The following is a 22,080-nucleotide window of genomic DNA, read 5'->3' as shown; positions in this document are numbered from 1 at the left end:
GTGTTACTCCATCTAAGCTACAAAGAGCTGAGGGCACAGGTGACAGACAAACACCACCTTGAAGAGGAGATGGTGCCAACACCACAAAGGATACAAACACTACCCAACTTCAAAGAACAAAAAAACCCACAAAGTACCTTGCTCAGAATAGACTAATTTTACAAATTTTATATTTAGAATCAACATTTAGAGCTGGAACTATATGCAAGCATTACTTGGGAAAAAAAAAACAGCCTTTATTTTTGCAATTGCTATCACCTTCCTAAGCATATAGGGTGAGGCTGTATATTCTTCTATACAGTCAAATGGGCACAGAACTTTGAGGAAAAGAAGCTGGAGAAGGGGAACAGTAGGCCAGGAACAGCTGTGAACACTGTACCCATCTAACCAGAAGATAATTTTAGACAGCTGTTTGGAGAAAATACTTACATACCTTATGTAAACAAGTGTCCACTACCCAATTGCACACTGTTTCCAGGTCATCTGATACTTCAAGTCTAGACTTTATATATTCACAGAGCTCTTCATTGCTCATTACATCCCAGATGCCATCACAAGCCAGGATGATAAACTCATCTTCTTCTGCCCTTAAAATTTCACACACCTCAGGCTCTGGAGAAACAAGTTGTTCTGTAGGGCCTTTACCATCAACACATTTGTAGTCATAGTCCCCCAGGGCTCGAGAAACTGCCAATGAACCATTAACACGCTGAATCATTACACTGCCTCCTGCATTCTGGATCCGCTCTTTCTCCCTCGGGTTGCAAGGTTTGTGATCCTGTGTTGAAAAACAGACTTGTCCATTCCTATAGAGAACAGCACGTGAATCACCACAGTTGATAAAGTACACATGCTCAGGTGAAATCATAACTCCCACTGCTGTTGAGCCACTTCTGTCCATGCCATTTCTGAGGTCTGCAAAATTGCGCATATACTCATCAATTTTCAGAAAGCCAGTTCTGATTCCACTCTTGACATTTTCCACTGAAGGTTCAAGAGCAGATCCAGGTTTTTCTGTCGCCCTAAAGTCTTCATTGTTAGTGATGTGTTCTAATAAGTGTGTGGAGCAGTAATTTGCAACACGAGATCCCGCGTGACCATCATAGACAGCAAAAAAGGACCAGTCCTCTAAGCCATGGGGAATACCTACAACAGCTGTGTGAGCATCTTCCATTTCCACTCTCCATCCCTGCATACTGCTGAGGCCGTAACGCAAGCCATTCCCTGCACCATGAGCATTATGTTTTTCAGTTTTTGGTTTATCCAAAAATGCACCCATGTTTATGCAATATTGAATCTGGAAAACAGAGAGAAGAAGTCTTATTTATAAAACCACCATTCCATATAAGCTTTGTTGTTCATTTCCTGTGTTTCTTCTTTATAAAACAAGTGATACAGCATGCACACATGCAGTCAACAACTATATTGGAGGAAAAAAAGAATTAATACATGACATGAATAAAGTGTGAATTTACAAACCTCTGTATCCATTTTTAATATTTTTTTGTTGGGATGTTTTTTTGAAAAGCTGCTTCATAAAAATTAAACAACCTCAAACATATGAAGGCAGAGGAGTTCACATACCTTTGCAGCCCAGCTGATTTTGTCATCCTCTGTGGAGACAAATTTATGATGGAAAAACAACAACTATATCACTCCTACTTTCTTTCCAGTTTTACTGTGGCATGAAGAAAATCAATTCATGTCCATGACTCAGAACGGACTGGTATTGCTAGCTTTGCACATACCATGCTATTTCTGTATTCTTGTAAGGCATGGCAAAAGTGACCATAGGGAAACACAGACCATCTGCCAAGGAACCAAGGCAGTAATTCCCACTTAAATACAACAAAACCTCTCACAGGAATCTTTTATCAAATTATATTTAATCCTTCACAAAACAACATTTCAATATTTACTATAGAATCATAGAATGGTTTGGACTGGAAAAAACTTTAAAGATCATCTTCTTCTAATCCCCCCTCACCATGGGCAGGGACACCTTCCACTAGACCAGACTGCACAAAGCTCCATCCAACCGGGCCTTGAACACTTCCAGGGATGGGGCATGCACAGCTTCTCTGGGCAACATCTTCCAATGTCTCACCCTCACAGTAAGGAATTTCTTTCTTACCTCAAATCCAAACCTATCCTCTTACAGTTTGAAGTCATTTCCCTTGTCCTATCACTATGCTTGTCCAACAGTCTCCAGCCTTATTGCATGCTATCTTTAGGTACTTAAAGGCCTCTATAAGATCTCTCCAGACTTCTCCAGGCTGAACAACCTCAACTCTCAGCCATCCCTGAAAGACTTTCAATGTACTTACACAGGATTTTAAGATTAAAGATCTTGATGTTAAAGTTTATTCAATTACAAGAGATATGAGCTAAGGGAAGTTCTTCAATATTTAGAGACCATCTCTAGAATGCAAACTCACAGGTAAGATGTGAATAATCTATGTTGAAGCTTTAGAAGACTTCTGATTTCCTCTCCTGTACTGGACTCAAGTGTCCTACGTACACCTGAAAAATTACCTTGCTCTTTACAAAGTCAGTAGAGAATACATTCTTTAATCCACAGATCTCAGAAACTCAGATATCACAACTTCAGATGATGCTAAAAGTCATCATCCTATGAAATCCTTAGATGTGAAAACTACAGCAAATTTCATCCTAAAAGAATTGGCAAGAATTCTGCCATGATTGATCCTGAGCAATCACTCGTCTCTGACACAGTAATACCCACCTACAGAGTCATGATAATCTAGTTCCAGTTTAAGAATTTGTTGCCAGGCCAGGAGGAGATTAATTAACACTTACTTCTGCCATTCCCCTGACCTAAACAAGTATACAGTGGACTATACACAGATAAACCAAACTTCACACTACCTCTCTACTACAATGATCTCCATGCAGTGCTGAAGATCCCAACAGCTTGCTAAGCAGTTTTTTGGAACACTGTGAATCGATGGAAAGGATATGCAAAGTGTATCCATCTCTGCAATATTGTAGTCAAAACTATGCACAACCGCTTCTCTCAAAACATCTGATTTTGCTTTGAAAACAAACAAAATTAATCTGTGTCAGAGGGTAAGCAAGACAGTGCAACATACCACCACAAAACAGAGTTCTCAGCAACCAACGTTCTCAGTTAAGAGCTGAACAAGTTCCACATAGTTTAACAGTGCAACTAACATCAGTAAAAGAGACTCGTGAAAGGATTCTAGTATCTAACAATACTTATTCACAAATTACACACAATATAAAACTATTTTAAAAGCAAACAAAACATTCTTACCAGTAAAATTGTCATACAGGACTGAAAGGCTGCCAAAATGACAGATACCTTCCAATACTTCATACCTTCTATGAAATTCCTTTAATTGTGTTAAGTATGTCCTTGCATTCTTAAAATCGAAAATGTAGAAGAAATCATGTGACTGAGTGACAAAAAAGATCAAAACCTATGTAATTGCAATGGCCTGTGAGCTCAGTAGTGTGCTGTGTTTTATAGCTGTAAAATAAAACACAAAAAAAAAAAAAACACCCAAGGCACGTGTCACACCTTAGTTTTACTTGCTTCATAAGTAGGTTCACTTTTGTACAACTTATAACAAACTGGAAAATAAGAAAACCACAATACTCAAGATTATGTTCTTAATATTCTAAATATTCCATTTAATATTGCAAATAAAGGATGCAGAGATTGACTTGCTATCAGTTAGCCTGGGAATCATCTTGCGCCCTTTGTTTCATAGGCTTTCATCACACATCTCCTGGAGGAACACAGCATTACCTTCTCTATCCCTCCCACAACAGTGTTGGAAGTCAGCTTGGCCTTTCCTCCTCCACACTGAAGAAACTCCTATCTCCCCCTCCTCACACATGACAGGCTCTGGCCCCTCAGTAACAGAGTGCTTCTCCATGTCTGTGCCTTTCTTGTACTGGGAGGTGAGCAGTCCACACTGTACTCCCGATGCAGCCTCATGAGCTCCAAATAGAGAAAAACCATCACTTCTCCCAGAATACTGGATACACCTTTGCTAATAGGTGCCAAACTTTTCTACCTTCAGACACATTGCTCTCTAATGTTCAACACATTGTCCTGGTTCTCCATCAGGACCCACCCCTGGGCTCTCTTTGGCAAAGCTCATTCCTCGACAGTCATCAGCCGGGCTGGATAGAGGGACAAGGTGACTTTATTCCGGGTACATGACTTGATTACACTCCTGCGGTTACCATCAGAACACTGGTACAGCCTACCAGGATCTATCCACTGCTAAGGCCTGCCCTTGGGCTAACTGAGCACTCACTCGTATCATGGATTTTAAGCATGTACACCCTTCCACTGCTCAAGTTTTTAATGAAGATTCCATCGCACTTCCTCTTAGTCAAACCATCTCAACATTTCTTGAGGGAGTTAAGGCATTAGGCCCCTAACATCTTTGTAGAGAAAGATCTACTCTCAAGATAAAACACAGTCAGCAGAAGAACAGATGAAGCACCCACCTGCAAACCAGTAATTTAGTCATGGCTTTAATCAGCATAAACTTAAAAATTCAGTACCCTTTAGTCTTGAGATTTATTTTCCAAATATCTCATTTTTGTATGAAATTTAATTGAGTAACAGATTGGTTTGATAAAATATTAATTTCCTTGTGGTGAAAATATCTACCCCACATAAAATAATTAGTTGAAACTTTCAAGATCAGGAAGACCACGCTTACTGTAATTCCTAAAATTTTCTTGGAAATGGAGAAGGCCTTAGTTCATGCCCATACTCCACAGACCATTCTTTAAAACACCATATGAACACTCAGACCACAAATAAAACCCTAGGATTCTCTTCTTGTAGCCTTTCCAACCCTGGAAAAGGTCGGGGAAAAAAAGAAAACAACAATAATCAAATTTTAAAAGAAAATCGATTGCCTGGCAGGACTAATAATCACCAAGGCTCAAAGGCTTCTGGAATGCCTTTACAGAGGAGAAATTATAGGAAGAAATTACTGGCCTCTGCCCCTCTCTGGCAATGCAAAAGTTGCATCTGAGCAATACACTACCAAAGCAGAGGCTCTAACTACCTCTCTAGTGCACATGGTTCATCTCTAGTCTTACATCGATCATTGAGTCATTTCCAAGAGAGTTCAGGGCAACAAGTCTCCAACAAAAGCTGACATCTCAGAACAAAAATCTCACCAAGGCTTACTTCTCTGAAATTCCAATCTGTATTTTTTTCTAATGTTTTCTACCAGAGTGAAATCCTACGTGAGGTCCTTACCTCACACACAGGCAACAATTTAGATTCAGGAAACCAAAGACACCAATCTTTTGAGGTACAGAGGAATGAAGGCAAAAGTCATGTCCTCTGACATGCAATAAAAATTCATGATCAATATCCTTTCTGCCCCAGCTACACAGTGAAGACTCTTTGGTATTAGATCAGCCATATAGGAAAGAGCCTTAAAATTATTATGCACAGGCTTATGCCTGTGCATAAGCTTGTGTTTGCACTTAGAAGACAAGCAACTCCAACTGCTGGTTTTCTCCAAAGATCTACTTCAAAATTGAAAATTGCTCCTGCTCAGGTATAGATATTCATTATTTTGTACTATATCATAAAGGGGAAATAGGCAGCTAGTTTAAGTGAAAAGCATGCTCCTTTCAATTTAGATTTATATTTAACAGGCAGAAATATTTACTTAATGACTGTCATAAAGGCCAGAGCTGTCCTGACTTGAGCTGGGATAGAGTTAATTGTCTTCCTAGTAGCTGGTTCAGAGTTGTGGTTTGGATACAGTATGAGAATCATGCTGATAACACACAGAGGTTTTTAGCTGTTGCTAAGTACTGTTAGCTATACTAAGTCAAGGTCTTGAGAGTTCTCATACCCTGCCCGGAGGCGGGAGGGGCACAAGAAGTCGTGAGGGACACAGCCAGGACAGCTGGCCCAAACTAGCCAAAGGGATATTCCATACTATCTGACATCATGCTTAATATATAAACTGGGAGGAAAGTTGGCCAGGGCTACCATTTGGGAACTGGCTGCACATTGGTCAGCGAGTGATGAACAACTGCATTGTGCCTAATTTCTTTTTAATTCTTTCATTATTATAATTTTCTTCCTTTTCTGTCCCTTTAAACTGTCTTTATCACAAGTTTTCTCACTTTTATTCTTCTGATTCTCTCCTCCATCTGACTGTGAGTGAGCAGCTATGTGGCTGGATGGGGTTAAACCATGACAAACATTTTTGGTGCCCAAAACAGGGCAAGATGGGTTGAGATAATGACAAATCTGACTAGAATGTATCAGAAGAAATTTCTTGTAAGAACTCATTATATTAGTCACTGGTCACAGTGGTGATGTATTTGCTCTCCAAGTTGGTGTGGTGTCCTTGTTCATAAAGTTGCATTATAAAAGTTTACTTGTATATATTGCCCTCTGTGCTGTTTGTCACCCATGGGAACTGGGCTAAGGTTATGTTGTTGCTCTCTGTAACACTGTCTCATAATATGACAGAATTGCCGCTTGTGAAACTGATCTGGTATTTGTACTCAGCACTGCCCACATCTCCATACTTTGGGAGCCATCTATAGGAAACTACTAATAATTACAACTTTTACCTCTTCTCAGAGATTCAATCCATGAGGGAGACTGATATCTACCTCTCTTCATCTTCCCTTTCTCCTCTAGGCCAATTAAAACAGCATTTGGGAATTTTTAATATCCTTGGATGTTCAAACCAGCATTCCTATTGCTGTGTCTTCTGAATGTGTTCAAGGTCTTGTTTTAGGATCAACAATTCTTTCAGATGCCACCCACAGGGATCTGCCCTGAGGCTGGATAGTGCTAAGTGGCAGGGTGTGTGAGATACTATATGTAAGTGCCTAGGACAGTGGCCACCTCCAGTGCTTTGGAACTTCAGCCCTGAACAAGTGCAAAAGACTAGTTAAATATTTGGAGAAACTGTGCTGCCACCCTGGAAATTCCAGAGAGGGAAAACCCACGGCAATGTGCTGTGGCCTGGCCCAGGCCTACTGAGCCATGCTCAGGACTGTACAGTTCCCTGAGGGAAAAAAAGGCCTCTGGATGTGATGGGAAAATGATGGGCACAGGGGATACTCCAGTGAGCAGAACCACACCAACCAAGACACCCTGACACCATCTGTAAGTTGATTTGTCATATGGAGAGCCAAGGAGTGATCAGCAGAAATCACTCACTAACAGTCCCATATGGCCAGTGCAGACTAACAGTACACTGCCATGGCCTGAACAAAGCCATGCCACCTCCAACATCCAGCTGTGCCAGACCTGCTGGAACTTCAATACCAACTGGAGTCAGAGGCAGCCAAGCAGTATGCCACAACTGATACTGCTAGTGCAGTTTTCTCAAGCCACTGGCAATACAGTGCAGACCTATCCAGTACCTCTGGAATCGACTGCTTCAGAGGTGGAAATACAGACCTACTATTAGCCATGGACTGATCTAAACAGTACTGAAACAAAGCAAAGCTCTAGAACACTTAATACATTGATGGCAATATTGTATGAGGCAATACAATAACAGAAATTTTTGAGAGAGGGAAAAGTAGTTCAAATCCTTCTGAAAACTGGTTTTGCCATAGAATAAAAAAGGTAAATAACATGAACAGGAGATCCAGCGATCACCCACAGGACCGCATTTGTTCACGCAACTGGATGCACTTGGTGGGTAACACAGAAGGATGGGAAGTCTGATGTATACCTCAAGGGGACTTGATTCTGGGTAGGAACAGCGTATGATTTGAACTGTATTATGTTGTTTGCTATAAAATATTGTAGGTCATCACTTCTATGGTTGTTAAATGTCATATCAAGGGTATTGTAATAGAATTACCCAGCCAAATGAAGAATGGAATTTTGATGTTAGAACCAGACATGCATAGCAGTGATGGAACTAGCGCTGGCTTCAGCATAAAACAATCCAACACTACACACACTCTCTCCTGCCCTGAAGGACTACTACAGCAGAAGAAAACAAAAGTCATAGACTTAAAACTCAACAAACATTTTGAAGGGATGGCCCATACAGTATATATCAAAATACAGGAAAGGTGACAGTGATTACTTGGGTGTATTGGAAAGTGTGGGACCTGGTAGGATGCAAACGGATATAGCCCTCCTTTCAGGTGGGATAGAGTTAATTAACTGTCTTCCTCATAGCTTGTATAGAGCTGTGGTTTGGATACAGTATGAGAATAAAGCTGATAGAAACAACTAAAAATATCATTGTGTTATGTAGTGTTTGTACTAAGTCAAGGACTTTCTTGCTTCTCATATCCTGCCAATGGAGAAGGCCAGAGTGGCACAAGTAGTTGGGAGAAGACACAGCCATGACAGCTGTATATAAAGTGGGGCGAAAGCTGGCCAGGGGCTACTGCTCACATTGGTTGGCAGTGGTAAGCAATTGAATTGTGAATCACTTGTTTTGCATATTTGAATTCTTTTTCTTCCTTCCCTGTCCCATTAAAAAGCCTGTGTCTCAACCCATGAATTTTCTGATTTTTATGATTCTCTTTCCCATCTCACTGGGGAGGGAGGAGATGGAGTGAACAAGCAGCTGTGCAGTGCTTAGTTGCTGGCTAGGGTTAAACCATGACAGCAACCAACACATAATTAGATTACTAAGGTCTAAAAGCCATAATCAAAGTTCTTGCAGATACTATAAAATAATTTTCACATCACATGTCAGTCTCATAAAAAACATCAGAACTAAACTAATACCACCTTGATGGCTAACAGTCACAAAGACTGTATCTTCATAATATGAGAATGGTCCAACATAAATCTTTTGGGCTTAGGTCATAAAAGTGTACTGTAAAATGTCTGCTCCTCAGAAGGATTCACTCAACAGGCTAGTCATTTCTAATAAGTCAGTGCCGTGGAAAAGAAACAGTGCCAGAGTTTCCTGTTACAAAGCACATGTGCTCCACTATAAAAAAAGAATGACATTTCAAAAGAAAAGATGCTGCACTAGATATTAAAGATGTAAATGACAAATAAATAATCAAAGTATCCATGACAAACAATTTCAAAACTTGTGGAAAGTGCAGGATGAAATAACTTCTCTGGTTTAAGTAAAAAAAAAAAAAAAAAAAAAAAAAAAAAAAAAAAAAAAAATCGAAGTTTAGTCTTGGTAGAAAGCTCCTCTGTATCCATCCTGCAGTCTCTCTTTAGTGTGTGTTATGTGCACATATAGACTTTATGCAGTACATCTGTCTACACACACTGCAGATAGTTTTGATTTTTTTGATCCTAAAAACTTTGGTCTTGCTTCTAACTTACTGACCTCAAAAATACTGGCACTACATGAATTTACATTAGGCCAACAGTTATTGGAGATTGGCTGTAACAGCTACTCTAACTATGTAGCCACAAATACTGCCAAACAAATTATTGCAACCTAAGAATGAGATCTGAATATTTTATTTTCACTTAAAAATGAACTACACAGAAGAACAGTTACTACTATTCCTGGGTTTTATTTGGAGGATTTGGGTTTAGTTTTAGGTAATCTGTGGCCATGGGTGCTGGCTTTAGGAAGGATGTCAGCTGACCAAAGATACTGACAGAAAGAAAATAAGTATCAACATAAGATGCCAATACAGAGTTTCCTACCAAAAACTTTTACTGCCAGGATACTGTGAAAGAAGCCAAAGAGACTTCTAAACCAGGAATTCAAAAAAATTTTGCCCTACTACCAGGTAACATACATGCCTAGGAGCTACAAGCGTAATTTTTAAATTAAATTCAGCACAACATGGTTACAACAGTTGTGGAAAAGAACAAATAACAAAGATAAACAAAACACAACATTCGCCAACCACATTACTTTAAACCAGCAAGTTACAAAGGAGATGAAGATTTCAGAATGAACTTCAGCTATTTTGAATTGGTCTAGAGGTACAAAACAATCACAGGCATAATTTAGTGCTGTATATTCACACCTATTTTCAATGTCAGTAGCAGTACCTGAAAACATTAACGATTCTGCTCTGTCTCAGCTACTCACCACTACATTGTGCCAGCAATTTCTTTTCTTTCAGAACTGCTGGCTGAGATATTTTTGCCCTTACTCTTTGAACTGTTTCACTGAAGAAGTGCAAAGTTAGCTTTAGTATTTTGAAACTTTGTGACTTTGACTGCAGTGGGTTTGGAAGCCAGCAGCTTAGACAGCAGATCCAAGGGGGCTGTAACCTTCAACAGAAAAGACAAAGAAATAGAAAGGAGCACCAGGAGCTAGGTTAAGGGCTATAACCTTTCTAGCTATGTTAACACGAGAAAAAACATGCTTGTGGTCCTTTCAGAGATTAAATTTATAGTCTGCTTTCTTGCACTTTACTAAAATATGGATGATGCTACTTAACTACAGATTTTCCAGCTGAGCCTATGTGGCAACCATCTGTCTCCCATGGGCAAATTGCAAACTTTATGCTGAGGCTTCTTATTTTTCTGGAATGCAGCTCAATAGCTACAAAGTTAGAGATCATACCTCAGATATTCAAGAAGGACTTCAGAGAAACCTTGAAAATGGACTCTGCATCTAGCTTTCTAATTACTGCCCTTAGTACAAGGTCATCAGTGCCCAGGTCGATATATTTTTTAGTCACAGAGCCTTTATCATGCAGCTTCCTTCTTAATCAAGTTGCAGAAGTCAACTTCACACAGCTCTGTGGCCAAATGAAAACTTAAAAAAAAAATGCAGTGCTTTTCTTAGCTACATAGATTTCTGTGTTTCCCAGTATGACTTCTGATCATCAGCAACCCTTAGCTCAGATTAGTACCACTGCTAGGGACTTAACTGAAGAAGTACGCAGTGTCATTCTCAGTAAGAAAGAGACTACTCTTGTCAATGTCTTAATTAACGTCACTCATCTTAGGTTTTCAGGGAGCATATTCAGGTTTTCTTTACCAAGACTTCCTCCAAACACTACGAAGACTGGGAAATTCAATCCCGCTTGTTACCTGCAAACAGTTTATCTGGGGTACAGAGTAACTATACAAAAAGAAATACAATAGGCAAATACCCAGGCTGGTTCACCAAATACAACAAGGCTGGGCCCAGACAGTGCAAAGCAGACTACTGCTAACAGCACCTGCCCAGGAACAGGATGGAAGCTAATGTCTTTAGAAGTAAAGACAGCTCAGCCTAAGTCAGCATTCATGCTCTTGCACCATTTTCTTAGACTAGAAATTTGGTGCACTGGCACTTCAGTGAAATAGGCTTACCTGGTTAATTCATATATTACGTGTCCAGGCTTATTACCCTTGAAATCACATTCTGTCCTTAACTCAAACCCTGCAACTCAGTGTGGCTTTATTATACCACGTGGAAGTCTGCACTGTACTGCTGCCTATTCCTACTGACCATACAAGACTTATATCTTATGATATTTGGTGAAATTCCTTGTCTGTACCTGCTCATATTTCCTGTAGGCAATAAGCACGTTCTCACTTCTTTACTGGGCTGTTCAAAATAGTTGCACAGGTGGCACTTGGATACTACAAAGCATTAACTTAGCATAAAAGTGATCCTTCACAAATAAAGTTTTTAAATATTTCTATGCAAAACTGCTGTTTTGGTTCTTTACATTCAATAAAGGACCAAGTACTTTGAGTTAAATTTAGTTTGCTCCTTTTCAATCATCAATCTAACAAAGAGCAGCCAGGTTTTTACTACAGAATCAGCACCTCAGATTTTAAAAAGAACCAAAATTTATCCACTACACTACTGGTATTTAAACGGAGTAATTTTACTCCTTAGCATGACACATTATGTCACTGGGAGTTCTCCCTTGCTCAAAATTTAAGCATTTAAGACAACTTTTCTTACCTTTTGCAAAGTCTGTTTACAAAAATTTTCAGACACACTTTTGTGAGAACAGGGCAGCAATGAGTCACCTATTCATATAATCTGTGAATTATTCCTAAACAGGTCTGAAACACCAGAATAAGTGTTCTGCAGCAGGTCTGCAAAACCACAGTAAAGCAATACACTTTTTTACATAATTGAGGGCTGGTTTCTTGAGTCACACAAAAATCTGAGGAAGCCAGACACAAGGGTTGGGCTGGATGAGTGCTAAAGGTCCACTCAAATTGTGACTTGCACAGTATAAAAGGTTGAGCCTTTTTTCAACATGTTACATCACTACAAAACAAGTACAAAGGTTCAATCAACACAACACTAACAAAAAAATCTCAAAACAAACCACATTGGAACCCTTCTTTCATTTTAGCAGCAGAAAAACCAACACCACTTCCTTGGCACAACCAACCTATCCATTATTGAACTTCAGAGCAAGACAGATAGGACTGCTTCAGACCAACAGTCCAGACTCCTGCCTGCCACTACTGAAAAGAGGCAAGCAACTCTTCCTGTCAAAGACACTAAAATGTGTAATCAAGGCTCCAAAACCTTTGTTTGATCATAATTCTGAAGACAGCCACATGCAATAAACCCATTTCAAAGACAGTCTTCAAAACAAATAGTCCCAGTTTAAAAACAGAACTAAACTTTTCAGAAACATACAACCCAAAATATGCAATCTCTATCACAGGTATTTGTGGTGATATGGGATTTTTTTCCATTACTATGGTCTTGCAGCATTGTATTTATCCTTTTTTTAAAAAGGATTTGAAGAACATTTGACTCTTAGTTCCCTATACACAAGTTCAGAAGAAGGTGACAGAGTGTGACAAGAGTTCTCAGTCATTGTCAGGTAAAGTTAATGACAGAAAACCAGCAGCCAAAACATTTTCATTGACCTGGAAAAAAACATCAACCTTTACCCTTGAAAAGGTGGTTCAAAAGCTGAAGCTACAGGGGACCTTGTCAGGGAAATTTAGAGATTTTCTGTAACTGATTAAAACAAGTAATTTAAGTAGCACTGCTGCTGTTAGTGCATTTAAGGAAATACAGACTTTGTAGGGAAAAAAGCCACATGCAGACAGTAAACTGATCTCAACACACAGTGGGTAAAACACTTCATGAACTTTTACTGACACTGTACAGTCTTCAGTTTGAGGACATAACTTCTCCAAAATCTGGTCAACAGACATTTTAGGTGGTGAAAAATTACATTTCCCTGTCCCCATTTATTAACAGTGCTTTGTATTGTAACAGAAAGAAGCTGTATTTGAAATTATATTTCCTCCCTATTAAAAATAGCAGTAAGAAAAATTCAAATACATTTAAAGAAGAAAAAACATCATTTTACCCAATCTGTTCAGAAATTTCCATTAAATCCATGATCAATTACAAATTGCACATTAAAAACACAGTCAAAGGAATGACATATTGCCATAAATTTCCAAGTGGCAGAATTTGTTCTTACCTGTAATTTTAACCTTGTCAAGGTTCTAGTTCAGTGCTGAAAGAATTAGTTTACATTCCTGCTGCCAAGAAGCACGTAACAGAATGACTTGCAAAACCTTGAGATAACAGTACAGGACACAACATCTGCTTTATTTTGGTATTTCCTAGAAAGAAACAAAGGAAGTAGTTAGCTACTCCAGATGGCGTACAACAGATTTGTATATTAATTTTTTCATGAATACAACTTTTTCCTAAATAGAACTGTTTGAACTAAAGCTGTGCCTGGATGTGCAAAGACCTTTCAGTAAACTCTCTAAACACCATATTCAAGATTTATGCTAACAACAAATCAAATTAATATTTTTCTCTATTTCCCTCACCAACACTGACAAGTACTTAAAAAGTCATCAGCCTATTACCTGCCATTCAAGTCCCTAAATTCAGTAACAGAAGGAATAGCTTTTGCATGCCTGCTAGCATCACTGTGCTGTCTTAATTTTATTCACCTACACAGATGATGGAGCACACTCCTTGAGTGTTTGACATGACTTAAACTCACCATGTGCAGCATGTATGATTTGTGAGCTCTTTATTCTGCCTCCTTAGATGTAAAAATGCACAAGAGTTTAAAACAAAAGCAATAAGCTTCAACTGCAAAAGTATTTCAGATCCTCTGTAATATGAATCATTACATTTCTTCAAAAATAGTTTCTAAAAAATTAACTAGAAATTCACCTTAAAACATAGAAGTAGTGAATAACCAACAATTGTGGATCAGCAATAGCATCTAGCCATTGTTTTGAACAGGATGAAAATACCCAAATAATGGATCAGAGACTACATATTTAATCTTACAAACCACTGCATCTTACAGAACTTCTTTTAAGAATACACTGGGAGAAGGAACTATCATAGGAAAAATTCTGGATAACAGCCAGCTTTCTCTGGGACAGGAAGGAAATAGACGTTTTATTGTGTCAGTGAAGATCTTAAACTGATAACAGCACTCTGGATGAGCTGAGTGATAAAGCAGACTTACTGCTGACCTTGACTTTAAGCCCACTGATGAAGGAATGGAGCTACGACAGCATTTCATTATGGCTCGCCTCTTCCACACACTCAGTAGTGCTTTTCAACTACTAAAAAGTGTCAAAGGCACAAAATTGCTCAAAAGGACTACTTTTCCACCTTTCGAAGGAGGAGTTCAGTAAGTTCCATGCCCGTAGCTCTACAACTGTTGCAAGCCCTGAGTTTTCCCCAGAATTCTCTCTTCTTATACACCACAATAGGATGGAATGTTCAAGGAACCAAACTAATCCAGAAAAATTATTTCCTGTCACTTGAGGTCTACAAACCAGCTTAGGAAATGTCAAATCAGACAAGTGCCAGCAACAGAAATGCAGAACTGGGAGCTGCTGCCAATTCATATTTGTTCCAAGTATTGTGTAACTACACCTTAAGCAGCATGCACTAAATCATTAATGAACTCTGAAAAAGTATCCTAAATCATTGTATTGAACTACAAGGCGAATGCCTCCCCAGAAGGTAAAAAAGCTTCAGTAAAAAAGTTGGCTCCACATCAAGGAACTTCAGGGAGTAAAAAGGAACACACCCGGTGCAAATTCACGAAGTTGTTTAAAATAGCTCTTCAACACACAAGGTTTTAGGACGCAGACACAAAACACGTGGCCAGGACACGGCTCCCTCCATGCACTGTCCCCCACCTTCAGAACACCCTCCCCAGCCAGGAGCATTACAAGGTGCTTATAGTAGATTCCAAAATAGATATTTTGGGCTAAGAGCATTTTACCTCAGAATCTGATTGCATTTATACAAATTCTATGTACACTATCTCACTTCTCAGAAGTGAGGAATAGAGTATTCAGTGTCCCAAAACACAAAAGCACCTTAAGTTATAGCCACCACCATTGAATATGGCACAACAAAGGGACACTACTTCTACTTAATTTGCACAGTAGTGACTCTTACCTCTCCAAATAAGCTGCATGGGATGTTTCCTCTGAGTATGAAAAGACATTTAGATTCATGATACAGCTTTGGGATAACAAACAATTATATTCAGCTCCTAACAACTTGAGTGCCAAAAACACTCACAATACACAAATGTAAATGTCTTGTCCAGATATCATCATATATTACATCACAAGAATAAAGCTGAATGTTTCCTGTTAGGAAGGCTTAACAAAATTACAAGATGTATTGAGCATTTTATTTGGGCTACTGAAGGCTTTGCACTACTTAAATGTGTAATATTTTAGTATGACTAAGTTAGTTCAGTAAACTATTTTGCTACTAAGATATCAGCACCATACAGTAGGATAGTTTTCAATTGATAAAAACTTAAATATTCCTGGGTTAATAAAGCATTTGAATTTGACCATGTTTACAGTATTTTCTTCAGAAGGTAAGACCAAACGGACAAAGCCATCATAAGTACCTCACTGCTAAAGAACTAAACTCACTATTCGAAAATAAGATCATTAAGAAAAAAAATGACACAGTCCAGAGAAATTTGAAGAACCCTATCATATTATTTACAGAGTGTAGGCACCAAATGCTGGTTTTTCCAATGATTAAATACATACTTAATAATGCTGCTCACAAAGCACTAATGTTCCTCAAGTGGAATCCTAACATTCAAAACAAACAAAGCTACTACAACATCCAGTCCTTTGCAAGTTTCCAAACTCTGGCCAGAGAAGTACCAGAAAAACAGTGTTTACTCTGCCTCCCAACCAGCTAGACCTGGACTCTGACCTTTCATTGATAACCAAATCACAGCTGCTTTAAAATAAGCAAACAAACAAATCATTAACTGCACATCAACAGAAAGAGCTATAATCTGATGTGCCCTGATCCACCCTATGACAGCACAATACCACCACTGTCAATATTGTCCCCCAGAACTGTGAACTGGGTCCCACATACTGCAAGATGTTGCAGAGTAAGAGAGACAAGGAGGGAGAAAGAAAAGAGCAGCAGTGGATGACACAGGTTAGCTAGTAAACTGCAACCTACCAAGGGCATGTTTCCAACATACAGTACACACCTAAGGTAACATCCCTTTCTTGAAAGAGGCATTCATTGAGATACTTGACATTTTAGGGAAAGTGAGTGCGCAGGGGAATGCGCTAATACTGCAAATTCATGCAGTAGCTCTTCCTTATTGTACCAATATGACAAAGCCAAAACTAAACAAGGAATTATTTTCTGCTTGCTTACTTGAATGCACAACTTCCATCCTACAGAGAAAGTTGTTCATCCATTGTAATAAAAGATTCTCTCTACATTTGCTAAGTGGTTCTTCATTCTATACAGAACCAAGACTGAACAAAGTCTTGATTTGTGATTCTATTGTGAATCAACCAAGTCTGAACAAAGTCTAGATTTGTGGATTTGCAGGTGTGGGTGTTTATGGTGAATTCTTTTTCCCCTCTTTTCAAACATGGAAGCTGTACTAAAACATTCATATTAATCAGTTAAACTAAGGAGACCTAACTAAAGTTCAAAACTAAGAACTCTATGAAGCAATTTAGATGCTTTATCCTTTTTGAAGCACTTAATATAATATTACAGTTTTGAAAAATCCCCAAAAGTATCCTTCCACTGTGTTTCAGAAGTAAAACCCAGAACTTCCTGAAAAGCTAAATGCCTTGAAATAAATTTGCTTGGGGTTCCAGTCAAAGTTGAGTTAAGCAAGTTGAAGTCTGCAGTTAAAAGTTCTATAGCCAATTAGTAATTTAAACTATTAAATGATGAATTTCCAACAGGAGTACACTGTTAGACCAGTATTTCCCACTCACCTAAAAGCTTGGTAATACCATGGGCTTAGCATTCAAATTAGGTCCATACTTTTAAACATCACCTCACAAATGATGGACGTAAGTTACAGTATCCAGAAAGCTACTTTTTGACACATCTTCCAAAAGATATTCTGAATTTTCTTCCTGTAGGCCTGTCTTTAATATGTATTTGCACTTTTGTAATTCCTAAATTCTCTGTGACTCACCTTCAGGTAAGCTTTAGATCAGTAAATTCACATTACGGGTGTGGATATCTTGGCAGCAATGGTAGCTTAAGTGATATTTACTCTCAGCAGCCCATTCCTGTTCCATGCTCTGTGGCTGAGCAGACAGCTATGCTGGTACAAATGAATGCCTCAAGCAGAGACTGCTCATCTGGCTGATGAGGAAACCAAACTTTGTTGAATTATACAAGCACAAGATGAAGGGAGACCAAAAGCCAGCCTTACTTGAGTTCAGAATGTGCACATGCAATCTGCATTTGCCTACTGGGAAGCACTTACTTCTCTTTTCTTCTGTAATAGATCAGAGTTATGCTCAGCACAAGTCAAGCAGAGAAATGTAGAATCATCTCTCCATCAGTTCTGCTGGGCAGCTTTGCAAACAGCCAGCTTTAGGAAGAGAGGAGGCTCAAAAGCACAGCCATCTAACACAGTTCAATAAAACCACCCAAGTACAAAGCTCTTTCATTTTCACTTATTTGATCGTTAGCTGAACTAAGCAGAAGGAAGTACTTTCAACAGTTAAAATATATTCCATGTATATGTAAGTTTTCTTCAAAAAAATCCCCTCAACTGAAACAACAAAGCATTGTAAACAGAGGACTGAAGAAACTGAGGCTGCTAGGACTTTCTAGAGAAAAGCTTGAAAAAGTTTCTAACTAGCTTTTATCTTACCTTATGTAATAGCTGTAGTGCAAGTAAAGTTCTAGATACATACTACACCTTCCACAACAATCCAGGAGTCACAGACTGAAAAAGACGTGTTTGTATTCTGTATGGGTTTGTGGTTTTCCTTGATGCAAAGGGCAGAGTCTACAATCATTCATCTCCCTGATGGGGACTCAAAATCCCAGCTCAGACACACTGAAGTGATATGCATGGGCAACCTAAGATCATATTTACTATTACTGCAGTGCCTATCATTTGAGCATATTCTTACACTGCTTCTCCTTTAGGAAAATTTAGTATCACATAACTAGCTAGAATACCTGGGTAGCAGTACCCTAATGTGTCAGTTTGAAAATATCTGTCTATTTATTGTCTTTGTTAACATCTGGCCTTCAACCTGATGTTTTAAAAAAAATACAACCACTACTGGTAGATTAGATTTTGTAAATGTTCACAAAACCAGCCTGAGTGCTGGTCAGATATTCTGAGAAAGAATCCACCTTATCTGTTACCTAATAATATTACAAGGCACATTTTTTCTGAAGTCCTCTGGTACAAAACAGTATGTCCCTAAACCACACCTCACTTGACAGTCTCATCCACTCTACCTACTATAACACTATTAATGAGCATTCAGAGTCTGTCATTCCTTTGCCTAGAAGAGAAAAGTATTAGTAAACCATAGTATTATTCAAGCTCAGGACAAATCTTGGAAATAAAAACCCTCTGTTGATTATGCAATTCAAAAAGCTTAGCCCTTTCTAGTTAAGCCGTTCAAAGAAGGCATCTTAAGCAGAAAACCATAAACTCCTACAGCATCAATTGTCCGCAAGATCAGAGAAAGCAACGTAGTTCAGATCAATTAATTTGGTAGCAAGTACATGCTTTTGGATAATAAAGTCCATTGTTACAAACCTCATTGCACTGTAGGATACAGAGTTAAGAAAATTGACATAATCATATTTCATTACTAAGACAGCAAAGATGACTGAGCTACAAAATTTTAAGATGCTTTAGCTGTAGGTTAGAGTCCAAGTCTGATAGTTTTCAAAAGATTAATACCATTTTGAGTGTCTTGTATGAAATGGTCAGAAGAAAAAAATAACAGATTATCTACAGATGGCTACCCTGACTAATTCCTCTGTGACCAGTATTCAGTGATTCTTAAGCCAGAGTCTTCAAATATTAATATTTATCTGGGTAGAGAACTTTACCCTAGCTCCTACTGGCTACCAGTGCATTTAGAACAGGTCAGCTTTTGAATCAAGTCTTGCTACCATCGCTGAAGCTAATCAAGAGTTTTTTATCCTCAATACTGTATCTTAAATTTCTACTGTTTCTGATACTAAAAAAAAGAAGCTTAAACCTGGTTTACACATGTCTTTCTGCACAGACCCTGTATTTAGGACTAATATCCCACAAAGGATTCTCAAAGGCACAACAGCATCACATTTTGTCTGTTAGGGGAATGAAGCCATTACAATACTAATCACATTTTTCCCTATCTTACATATGTAACACAACCCTAAGTGTGACCACGAGTATATCCAAAATTTGGAAAGAATTTAAACTCCACAAAGTGGGGTGAAAAACAAAAAGTATAAAAATAACAGTACTTCAGTTAGGACCAGGTACAAAAAATACAGCAAGAATTTGCTAATGCTGGTATGTTTGACAATGATCCAAATCAAGATGTATCAAATTTAAAAGGGATAATAAGAATGGGGTTTTATTTCTTTATATATAATACCAATGACTTCCCCTCTCTCAAATAAGGCTCCTCTTCAACTTGTAATGGTAAGTCTTCAGGTATAAATGCACTAAAACTGAGTCATCACAGCAGATTAAAAAAAAAAAAAACAACTTGGCCACTACTGATGTGCAGACAGTTACAGAAGGCATAAATTCTCTGCCACACTACTTAGACACTTGGATCTATTTGTAGCTTTTTTTAGCCATGTTACCACTTGCTAAATTTATATACATCAGGAGTTAAATTAAATGCAAAAAAGGTCATTCAACACCACAATAAAATCACCAGTTTAAATTGGTAACATAAGAAAACCAGTAGTACAAGCTGCCAAATATTAAGAGTTATGATGCTATATGCAGTTTAATGTTTACTGCAAAACATGCAGCTTGGAAAGAGAGAATTCAGGCATCTGTTATGTCAAGTCACAGCCTACACACATAATCTTTCAAAAGAAGTAATTTAAGTAATACAGGAACTGAAGGCTCCAAATAGGAATTGTTAAAATACAGTTTTAACTAAAAATAGTTATTATTATATCTCAATTACAGTTTTAGAACATTCTTTCCCTTTGTCTCTTCCAGATTAAGATGCTTCTTCTAATTACTAGCGAAGTTACTGAAGTAACAACACTGTATTACTATTAACAGAATCAGCACATAGAAATGTAAAGGCAATGAAACATTTTTAAGAGGCTCCATTTGTTTAGAAAGTAATTTCCTTATTGCTAACATAGATTTATAACCTTCCTAAATCAGCCTGATTTGATTCATTTCAGATAAGGCCTATCTCAAAGCATTTTTAAGGCAGTTATAACCAATGTGGAAGGGAAGAAGCTGATCCTATACAATATATAATTATGTACTCCCATACTGTAACAAAATCAATATACCTGTAGTCAAATGATATTCAATCCATAATATGGTATGGAAAGTCATGTTTCAGAACACAGATGACTTGTCCAGACTATTTCAGAAAACACACTACTCTCCTTTCACAGGATGCTCCACTTCTGCATCAGGCTAGAGAAATTTTTTAAGAAGAAGTCTAGTTAAAAGAACTACTATCTCTAGGAACTGCAGAGGGAAGCAAACTTCATTACCTTTTTTTCCCGACAGCAGGCTCCAGTATCATTGCCTGGACACATGGAATTTTTTTCAAGTGTCTGCATTGAGGCTATCTGAACTGTTTTACTTGTCATCTACACAAGAGTACTTGGCAAGAAGCAGCCACTTGGCAACTTGTAAGCTTAAGAACTCAAAAGTATTGTCCAATTCATTCTGCAACTTCAGTTCTACAATAAGTCACTTGGACTCACTTTTAATCAATAGTTTAAACTCTCAATTTGCAATATATATTTCAATGCTGAAGTTTAAGATACCTCTATTGAGTAAAAATTGTTTTAATTTTGCCACTATACCAGTATGACAATACATGTTGAACTACACCTGCAAAAATTCAAAGGGGAATTCTGTTAGTAAGAATGTTAAAAGTAACATACAAGCAGATCATGCCAATTTTCAAGAAATCAATTATTAGAGAAGGTGCTTAAGGGCATGACAGGCAGTCAGTGCCATAATGACAGACATGACAGCCAAAATTATTCCAGGAAAGTTAGCATGTTAATAATTCAACATTCACTTTATGCTACTCATCATTTCAGACATCAGCTGCAGGCAAATTTGGATAACACAGATTAAGACACCATCTCCAGCTCCACCAAAGGTTACTACTGCTCCTGTACACTGCTGGCTGCAAGATATGCCCTTGCTGGACTGAATAGTGATGGAAACATCTTAGCACAAAGACACACTCAAAAAAAACCCACATTAATTGTAGCAAGGGGGCAAACATCATATTCTGGTATCCCATTTATAAAACAACTTGTCAAGATATTTTAAAACTATTTCTATATTCTAAAGCTCACATATCAGTCTTACCACTTTACTACCAGAAAGCTTAACCTGTATGTATTCTATATTAGTGTAACAAACTATCTGGATCAAACTAGGAATCCATAAAATAATCATGGCACACAAAGGAATACTCTTAAATATTCTGGCATTTGCAGAATGACAACTGAAAGAATCAGATGAATTTAGCAGTTTAAAAGAAAAGCAGACAATTAGCTTGGGGATTACACAAATAATTCAGTAAAACCTACTACATAAAAAGCAGACCCCCAGCCACAAAAAATCAGAAATAGGTATGTGAATAGAAGACTGCTGATCTGAGCTTTCAAACAGATGCTGAACGCAGCACAC

General features: G+C 38.2%; 1 protein-coding gene across 4 annotated transcripts in view; it reads right to left on the bottom strand.

The window, feature by feature from the left end:
• Positions 1–22,080, bottom strand: part of PPM1B (protein phosphatase, Mg2+/Mn2+ dependent 1B) — a 58,622-nt gene that overhangs the window by 20,335 nt on the left and 16,207 nt on the right. Inside the window, exons 2-4 of one of the 4 annotated variants that reach the window (XM_053937882.1) lie at positions 13,372–13,516; positions 3,364–3,514; positions 434–1,297 (exon numbers count right to left, since the gene is read on the bottom strand). In XM_053937882.1, the coding sequence (XP_053793857.1) occupies positions 434–1,279 (846 nt within the window). In that variant the 5' untranslated portion in view covers positions 1,280–1,297; positions 3,364–3,514; positions 13,372–13,516. Of the gene's footprint in view, positions 1–433; positions 1,298–3,298; positions 3,337–3,363; positions 3,515–13,371; positions 13,517–22,080 lie in introns of those variants that run through there. The other 3 variants (XM_053937881.1, XM_053937880.1, XM_053937884.1) reach the window with 3 other exon arrangements.

This window comes from Vidua chalybeata, chromosome 3 (assembly GCF_026979565.1).
Source record: "Vidua chalybeata isolate OUT-0048 chromosome 3, bVidCha1 merged haplotype, whole genome shotgun sequence".
Lineage (NCBI taxonomy): Eukaryota > Metazoa > Chordata > Aves > Passeriformes > Viduidae > Vidua > Vidua chalybeata.
The sequence above is the reverse complement of the archived record's forward strand: the minus strand, read 5'-3'. Positions and strand labels throughout refer to the sequence as shown.